The 8,694-nt window shown below is 37.6% G+C and overlaps 2 protein-coding genes across 2 annotated transcripts; one reads left to right on the top strand and one right to left on the bottom strand.

Moving 5' to 3' along the window:
- Window positions 1–549: 549 nt before the first annotated feature.
- On the bottom strand, window positions 550–3,337 carry LOC111371061. Its single transcript, XM_022992978.1, has 8 exons — window positions 3,073–3,337; window positions 2,793–2,941; window positions 2,300–2,651; window positions 1,651–2,217; window positions 1,326–1,516; window positions 1,085–1,226; window positions 913–1,043; window positions 550–858 (listed from the first exon to the last, which is right to left on the bottom strand). The coding sequence occupies exons 1-8, from the start codon at window positions 3,335–3,337 to the stop codon at window positions 550–552; spliced, it is 2,106 nt and encodes a 701-aa protein (XP_022848746.1).
- A 2,777-nt stretch (window positions 3,338–6,114) lies between these two features.
- Window positions 6,115–8,559, top strand: LOC111371434 (potassium transporter 4-like). Its single transcript, XM_022993420.1, has 5 exons — window positions 6,115–6,464; window positions 6,938–7,178; window positions 7,266–7,511; window positions 8,097–8,147; window positions 8,274–8,559. The coding sequence occupies exons 1-5, from the start codon at window positions 6,354–6,356 to the stop codon at window positions 8,540–8,542; spliced, it is 918 nt and encodes a 305-aa protein (XP_022849188.1). The 5' UTR covers window positions 6,115–6,353; the 3' UTR covers window positions 8,543–8,559.
- Window positions 8,560–8,694: the final 135 nt, after the last annotated feature.

Raw genomic sequence — 8,694 nt, 5'->3', positions numbered from 1 at the left:
GCGAGACAACTGTTTTAGCTACTGTCAAGGCTGTAAATGGGTGCTTTAGAGGGACAAAGTGGCTATATTTAGATAGCCGATCAACAACAACCATAATCACTGTGTACCCTTGTGAATGCGGTAATCCCTCCACAAAATTCATTGACAAATCAGTCCAAATTTTAGTTGGAACGGTTAAGGGTTGAAGTAGGCCTGCAGGGGTCATATAATCTGCCTTGAAACGTTGACATACACTACATTGGCGTAAGAATGTCTTGACTGATTTCCTCAAGCCTGGCCAGGTGAGACTTTGTTGGATGCGTGCCAAAGTCTTATGATATCCGAAGTGTCCACCTACAGATGACGAGTGCCCATCGACTAGTATAGCATGGAGTAGAGATGAATTAGGACTCAAGAATATTTTCCCTTTTCGAAACCACACCCCATCACGTTTCACATATTGATGTTTAGTTTGATTGGAACTCTCCTCCACCAGTTTATTATAGAAGGAATCCTGAAGTACCTCTTGTTGCAAGTACTTCTACCAATCAGCTTTTAGGAGAGAGATAGCTAAGAAGTTGACTTCTCCCACTCGTGACAATGCATCTGCCCCTTTATTCTCTTGACCCCAGTTGTACTCAATGATGTAGTCATACCCAAGAAGCTTCGATAACCAACGTGTTTGAGCAGGAGTAGTATGCGCTGTTCCATTAAAAATTTGAGGCTTTTTTGATCAGTTTTAACAACAAAAGGTCGACCTAGAAGGTATGGACTCCACTTGTGAATAGCTTTTACAATGGTGAGCATCTCTTTTTCATAGGTAGATAATGTGAATGCTGACCCCTTCAATGCCTCGCTGAAGAAGGCAATAGGCTGTCCCTATTGAGATAAAATAGCTCCAATGCCCATTCCACAAGCATCACATTCAACTACAAATTGTTGGAAAAAATCAGGAAGTTGAAGAATAGGAGGAGATGATAAAGCTTCTTTTAATTTGTTAAAAGCATTTTCTACTTCCAAATTCCAAGTGAACCCGTCTTTGGCTAATAGACGAGTCAAGGGAGCTGCAATCCCACCAAACCCACTAATAAATTTTCTGTAATACCCAGTGAGACCCAAAAATCCACGCACCCTTTGGCGATTGTAGGAACTGGCCATTCGGTAACAGCTTGAACTTTAGCAGGGTCGACTGCAACTCCTTTTTTTGATATGATATGCCCCAAGTAGTCCACTTGTCTTACTTCGAACTGGCATTTTGATTCTTTAGCAAATAGGCAATTAGACTTCAAAATTCGTAAGACAATATGTAGATGAGAAATGTGTTCATGCCATGACTTGCTATATACCAGTACATCATCAAAGAAGACCAAAATAAACTTACGGAGGTAGGGCTGGAAAAGATCATTCATTAAACTTTGGAAAGTTGCAGGCGCATTAGTGAGTCCGAATGACGTGACAACAAATCCATAGTACCCTTCATGTGTGCGGAATGCGGTCTTTGGTATGTCACTCTCATGAATCTGTATCTGATGGTATCCTGATCATAGGTCAAGCTTTGAAAAATATCTAGAGCCATATAATTCATCTAGTAATTCATCGATCACCAGATGAGATATTTATCCTTTATGGTGATGTCGTTGAGAGCTCTATAATCAACACAAAATCGCCAACTTTCATCGGCCTTTTTTACCAACAATACTGGAGAAGAAAAAGGGCTTCGGCTAGGACGGATCAGCCCCAAGTGTAATAGTTCTTGAACCATTTTCTCGATCTCGGCCTTTTGGTAATATGGATAATGGTAGGACCTAACATTGACTGGGCCGCTATGAGGTTGAAGCGGTATTTGGTGATCATGGATACGAGCTGGTGGTAGTTGAGATAGGGCTTCAAACACTTGCTTAAACTCCTCAAGAACATTATCAAGGACTGGGGGATGACCCTCTTGGTTTTTGGATGGGGAAAGGGATATTAATTGAAGGAGCAAGCTAGAACCACAGATATAATGGCATTTCTTCTCACTGAGAGCCTCTAATCCTGCATGCTTTATACCTGGAAAAGTGTGAATGGTCCCACGATCTTGAAATGTCATGGTCAGGCTTTGGTAATTTGTTTCTACCGTTCCCAGAGTTGCAAGCCATTGAACTCCCAAAACTAACTGACAGGCAACTACTGGTAAAATGTAAAAATCAGCCTTAACTTGATATCCTTGAATGTCTAAAGGTATGGCCAGACATTTCCCTGTACAATCAATTTTTTACCCATTGGCAACCATGACTTGGAATGTCTTATCACGAGTTACGGGTAAGCCACACTTTGTTACCAATGATTTGATCCACAAAGTTATGTGTACTCTCCCCATCGATCAAGATCGTGATCTCTCTGCCCTTTAACTTGCCTTGGAGTCTTATGGTTTGGGGATGTTCCGTTCCAGCGATGGCGTGGAAAGCAATTTTAGGCAGATTCCCTGTAACTAATGGTTGCTGCTCGACATCTTGCAAGTCCTCTTCGGTGTCTATCATGTCTTCCATCATGAATAGCTGAGGTCGTTGACATCGATGTCCAGGAAGGAATTTTTCCATCACAATAATAGCATAGCCCCTTTTCCATACGTTCTCTGGCTTCTTGGCTTGTGATTCTTTTGAAGGGATTGTGATTGTTGTTTGGGCTGGTTCCTGATTTAAGCACAAGTGGGGACCAAGAACCCCAACTGAATTATTAGGCCCTAATTTTGGTTGTGGACCGAGCACAGAAGGACGAGGGAAGTTAGCTGATTTTCTTTATAAAAAGTTTCTTTCTTCAATTAACCTAGCAACGGCGATGGCATCTGAGAGTGTTCGAGGCTGTTTGATTTTTATGTCGAGCCTTATCTTGTCACATAATCCGGCTATGAAGCATCCAACAAGAAAGGATTTCGGCAAACCATTTACTCGGTGGGATAATTTCTCAAAAGCTTCTTGGTAAGCTGTGACAGTAGCGATTTCCTTGAGTCAAGTGAGTGCTTCAGAGGGGTCTTCATAATCTGTTGGCCCGAAGCGGAGTAATAATGCCCTGGTAAAATCTGTCCAGGTCACTGGTCCTTTAAACGTGGAATACCATCGATGCCATTGGAGAGCAATTCCCTCAAGATGAAAGGAAGCAAGTAAGACCTGTTGATCAGGAGTGACTTCATTGAAATCGAAATACTGTTCAGCTTTGTAGATCCATCCACTTGGGTCTTCTCCATCAAATTTTGGGAAGTTGAGTTTGAGATGGTGATTGTTATGGTGTGAAGATGGTTGAGGGTGACTGGCTGAAGGTCGGCCAATTTGATGGGATGATTCGGTCGAGGTGAACGGGTTTGTGTTTGGGTTATTGGCATGAGGAATTTGTCATGTTCGCAGGGTTTGTCGTTCTTACAAAATTGTCTGTAGCGTAGTGTGAACTTCGTTAATACTGGATTCATGGCGTCCCAATATTTCATGAACTTCATTTCGAAACTCAGCATTGGACTGATTTCGAGTAGCCATAATTAACCAGAACTTGGACACTATAGGTTATGGGCTCTGATACCACTGATAAGTGAATTTTTATTCGATAGAAGAATAGAGAAGGAAAGAGATGAGAAGGGGAGAGAACAAAGTTGATGTAATTGTTGTTTTTATTTATTAACTTCTAATGGCTATTTATAGATCAATTACAATGTGATAAGCAAGTAACCCAACATACTAATCTAGAATCAAGGAATAATAATTCAATTACAAACTAACAAGATAGAGTAAATAATCACAGGAGCTATTTTTAAGCAGCCACTACGTGTTCAGCACATTTCATGGCTTTTGTTATTCATCAGCTTTGGACTGGGTCTTCATGCAATCCATGCACACATCCATCTTCATGCAATCCATGCACACGTCCATCCATGCAATGCACACATCATAAAACTGAAAATATGATATGTGAAATGGAAACTTTAAAAATCGCCATGCCTGTAATTTCCACTATGCTAATTTTAGAGAGTTTGATAATTTGGTTAGTTATAATTTTTTTGAGGTTTGTAACTTGTCGCGTGAAATTTTAACACGACACATCAGCTACAAAGGGAACGATATTAGGCAGATTGAATGAGTAATAAAATATTTTATTTGGATTATTTAATTGAGTTGTAATTTTTTTTTTTATCGTCACAAACCATTTTTGAGTTTAATGAGTAAACAGTAAACCACTTTGAAGTTTAGAAGGTGTTTGATACCCATTTTTATGGAAAAATGAATTTTAGAATGGTAGATTAATGGAAAATGTGTAGATAAAAAAAAAATTTGATTTACGTGTAATACTATTTTAATGAAAAAATTTTGATTTACGTGTAATACTATTTTAATGACAAATGTATTGTTAAAAAGAAGAGAGAAAAATGAGAATCAAACAGAACCTTAATAAGTAAATCGTAAACCACACAGAATAATGCCCCGAGTACAGGGCATTATTCATACAGGGGCCTTACAGGTCCCTCATTAGGGCAGGTCAGTGGGTCCGACCTACATTAAAAAAAATAAAATCGTGTGGGCTTTGCCTCTTGTGTCTATCATGATAGAGGCCTGTGAGCCTCTGCCCTGTACGTGAATCTTAACCCAATCACACAACCCGTGGACCCGCAGACACCCACGCAATAGGGGTCCCACACAACCCCCGGACGTCCTGTTGTTCAAGGCTTCAAGCAGCAGGGTCCTAAGTTGTAACTGTTTATTCAATTAGACTCCCTCGAACAAAACCCAAAAAAAACATGCGTCACTGCAAATGATCGTGACATAACCTAAATTTTGTAGTTATCCCGAGATAATAACGATTTAAAAATTTGAATCATCCACCCGTGTATTAAAAAATCCAATCTGCATATTAATATAAACAACTTGCAACAATACGTAACATATTTTCAATAATTTATTTGCATCATGTTTATTTCTTTAATAAACATGATGCGGATAATTGACTAGTCCTTTAGAGCTCCCGGCCCCATTTACTACGGAGGTGAAAAAGGTTGGATGATTCTTCTTCTTCCTTTTTTTTTTTTTTCTCACTAATTTATTAAGATTTAGAATTTTTATTTTCTCTGCGTATGCGTATTTCACAGGTATGTGTGTTATATGTTAAATTGAACGTGGTTTTTTCATCTTGATTACTATAGGTTCCAATTTCTCGTCGGGCCTGTGAAGGTAAAACCTTTTTCTACTTTTATGATGTCGAATGAGATTTGTTTGTTTGATTTTGAGCTAATAAATGGTTGACTTTGTTTCTACTGTATATTGGATTCATAAGGATATTTTCGTTACTGAAGCTTATAGATATTTTATAATTTCGATTTTTGAGCTGTGAATGGCTAATATTTGTTTTTCTTCCTGTTAACTGGATCTCTTGGAGCATAACTAAAGATGGATTTTATGATCTGAAATGGTAATTATTCAATTCTGGTTATTTGAGCTGCACAATAGGTAATTTTTGTTTTGTTTTTTTCCACTGTTCATTGGATTTCATGGAATATGTTTGTTGTTATTTTGATGGATATATGCTTATGAAAGATCTGAAATGGATAACTGAAAAAATACTGGTTGATATGCGTGTTCTTTTGTCAACTAAAGTATGGATTACAAGCATATTTGGCTAAGTTTAAAAGAGAATCAAAAGATTAATTTGTTCGAAACATGTTTGGATTTATTACCTTCCTTATATTTATGTAAACAGATGATACTTGATTGAAGTAAATCTCATCTCACTGACAAAATGAGTTACTTATTCCAACTTTAACTAATGATAATTATTTATTCTTAAACTAACTTATTTACTATTTTACTTATAAGTGAACTCCTTAATATTAGGGCAACATGTGCTTATCTGAGACATAACCATTAATGTGAATTTTTTTCCTCTTTGAGTGATTTCGATGACTAAGATGAAAGGATTCCATTATGTCCGTTTGAGGCTTTCATACTTTGAACTGGCCAAGATGCCATCAGTGTTTTCTTGGTTCTTTAACTTCAATCTGTTACGTTTTCAACGTCTTTTGAGTATGAATGGATATAAAGTCGATCCGTTCTAAGTTCTTTAGTCATACTACGTTAATGGTGGCAGTTTTTGACTGTATTCTTACCCTTATGCATTCAGTCTAGCAGTGTATGGTAGCATCAAGCTATTCATTGTTGTGTAAAAATTTCTTCCAAGGCTATAAGTAGCTCAAATTGACCTTTTTTTGGGATGAAGATTTTAATTTCACTGGAAATGCCACAAACCTTCAAGTTTTTCCTGAGGATGCTGGGAATGCCAGTTCAGTTGGCTTCTTGACAATAGTTGCATTCAGAAGGCCCTACAGAAATCAATAAACCAAAATATTGGCAGGAAAATAGATGAATCAAATCGACATGGACCGCAACGAAGACAGCAATATCTTGCCAACTCCAGGGGCGGTGGGTTTGGGACAAGAATCAAGTAGGGGCAAAAGAAAGTTAACCTCAAAGGTATGGAGTTGCTCTATTTGCTTCCTTCAGGAATCACATTTTATATAGCTGAAACTAGCTGGGTGACAACTAAAAGGTTTATAAAACTGAAAGAAGGCATGGCGGGATAACATAAAACAAGGATGCCAAAGGTTGCATGGGAATGCCCCCAAATTATAGGGTCTAAAACCACTGTCACCAATTTTATAGGTTCTTAGGGTCTCTCAGTTCAGCACGAGGTGCGCAAAAATTGTTCAGTATTAGGGAGGCTTTCTGGCCTAAATGTTCTGGACCCTAAAAAATTTATTCTCTTGGTTTTCTGAAATTATAAAACTGTGTCTGGTCCAGCAGGGTGCTAAATAAAAGAACTTTCAGTTTAGACACTCTTCGTTTCAACAGAAAAAGAAAACAAAGCATAAAAAAGAGTGTACACATTGAATAAATTTGTGCTAATAATTCAACGTGTACTGAAGTACTTAGTTGCTAACTTGCAGTTTAGTTTGGAGAATCTTCCCGGTGCTCTAGTGTTAGCATACCAAAGCTTTGGGGTGGTATATGGAGATCTGAGCACTTCACCTCTTTATGTTTATAGAAGCATATTTGTTGGGAAGTTGCAGAATCATCAAACTTCTGATGCAATATTTGGTGCATTTTCATTAATATTTTGGACCTTAACGCTCATTCCTCTGCTGAAATATGTATTTATGCTGTTGAGTGCCGATGATAATGGTGAAGGTATGCTAAAACAGCTCTGTTATACGATATTAGCCAATAAATATTTGCTCCCGCTAGTTCTGACCAACCATAATTCAATTACCTCAGGTGGTACTTTTGCTCTTTACTCCTTGCTTTGCAGACATGCAAAATTCAGTTTACTTCCCAATCAACAAGCAGCTGATGAGGAGTTGTCTGCTTACAAATATGGTCCCTCAGGACAGTCTTCAACATCTTTAGCATTGAAAAGGTTCCTCGAGAAACACAAGAAATTGCGTACACTTCTATTGCTCGTAGTATTACTGGGGGCTGGTATGGTAATAGGTGATGGTGTAATTACCCCTGCAATTTCAGGTATGATAATATCATCGTTGATGTGGTTCAAATGAGATCAGGTCAAAGACATTTAATGTCGTCTTCTTCATTATTTACTGTTTCAGTATCGACTATGGGTCAAGCGTTATGCCAAGCTAAACGACTTTTAAGACATTTATTTCTTTAATGACCTTACACGAGTCTATATTGTGCTTTGACACTATTGATGTTCATTTTATACGTGACACTTATACAAGGGTGTTCATTTTGTGCTATTGCTAATATCTAGTCATGAAGTTTATATTTAGATTGTCTATGATTGAGCATGAATAGAAATGAACCAAATCTTTTACCCCATTTAACGAAATGATGGGGCTTACTTTAGTTTAAGTAGTTTTTTATATTAAGATTAAGAACAGAACAGACACATTTCAACGTAGAATACTCTAACCCAAAACAATTTTTAAGTAGTCATGTTTGTTATGCAATTGATCCTTTTGTCTTTTTTCCCTTCCCATTATTAATGTACTTTTGGGCATTTTCTATTTGCTATTACTTTCAGTTCTTGCACGAAGCTCTGTTTTAGTCTCTCCACAACCATTGTGTACATATATTTTATTGCAGTTTTATCATCAGTATCTGGTCTTGAAGCTGCTGGAACAAATTTGACCCAGGGTATGTACTGTTCTGCGTATTTTGTTGGTTAGACTTGGGTTATGGATTCTTTGAATACTGGTGTGTACTTATATTTTTCTGGACCGAGTTATTGTCTTGATTATCAAAACAATATTCTATCTGTAGGAGAAGTACTATTCATTGCTTGCATCATATTGGTCGGCCTATTTGCTTTGCAGCATGTTGGAACCCAGAAGGTCGGTTTCTTCTTTGCACCCATCATTTTTCTCTGGTTGATATCAATTTTTTCCGTTGGGCTGTATAATACAATACGCTGGAACCCGAAAATTGTGTTGGCTCTTTCTCCACACTATATCATCAAGTTCTTTAGTCAAACTGGTATAGATGGATGGATTTCACTTGGAGGAGTTCTCCTTTCAATAACAGGTAAATGAAATTCTGAAGCTGTCTCTTGTAAACATTATAGTCATTTTTTCTTTTGTTAGGTTTAGACACGGGCCCTCCTTCTGAATAAATCGAAATTTTTTCCTACCTTTTCAACCACACATTCTCAAAAAAAAAAAAAAAAAAAAAAAAAAAAAAAAAA

Source organism: Olea europaea, chromosome 22 (assembly GCF_002742605.1).
Source record: "Olea europaea var. sylvestris chromosome 22, O_europaea_v1, whole genome shotgun sequence".
In the NCBI taxonomy this organism is placed as follows: Eukaryota; Viridiplantae; Streptophyta; class Magnoliopsida; order Lamiales; family Oleaceae; genus Olea; species Olea europaea.
Note: the sequence above shows the minus strand (reverse complement) of the source record. Positions and strands in the feature narration are given on the sequence as shown.

Coding starts and splice junctions, on each gene's coding strand:
- LOC111371061 (XM_022992978.1), bottom strand. CDS start 3,337: ATGCCAATAACCCAAACACAAACCCGTTCACCTCGACCGAATCATCCC. Junction 1,044..1,084: donor GGATTTTTGGGTCTCACTGG/GTATTACAGAAA, acceptor GTGGGATTGCAG/CTCCCTTGACTCGTCTATTA. Junction 859..912: donor CTGATTTTTTCCAACAATTT/GTAGTTGAATGT, acceptor TTATCTCAATAG/GGACAGCCTATTGCCTTCTT.
- LOC111371434 (XM_022993420.1), top strand. CDS start 6,354: ATGAATCAAATCGACATGGACCGCAACGAAGACAGCAATATCTTGCCA. Junction 7,179..7,265: donor TGCCGATGATAATGGTGAAG/GTATGCTAAAAC, acceptor CAATTACCTCAG/GTGGTACTTTTGCTCTTTAC. Junction 7,512..8,096: donor AATTACCCCTGCAATTTCAG/GTATGATAATAT, acceptor ATTTTATTGCAG/TTTTATCATCAGTATCTGGT.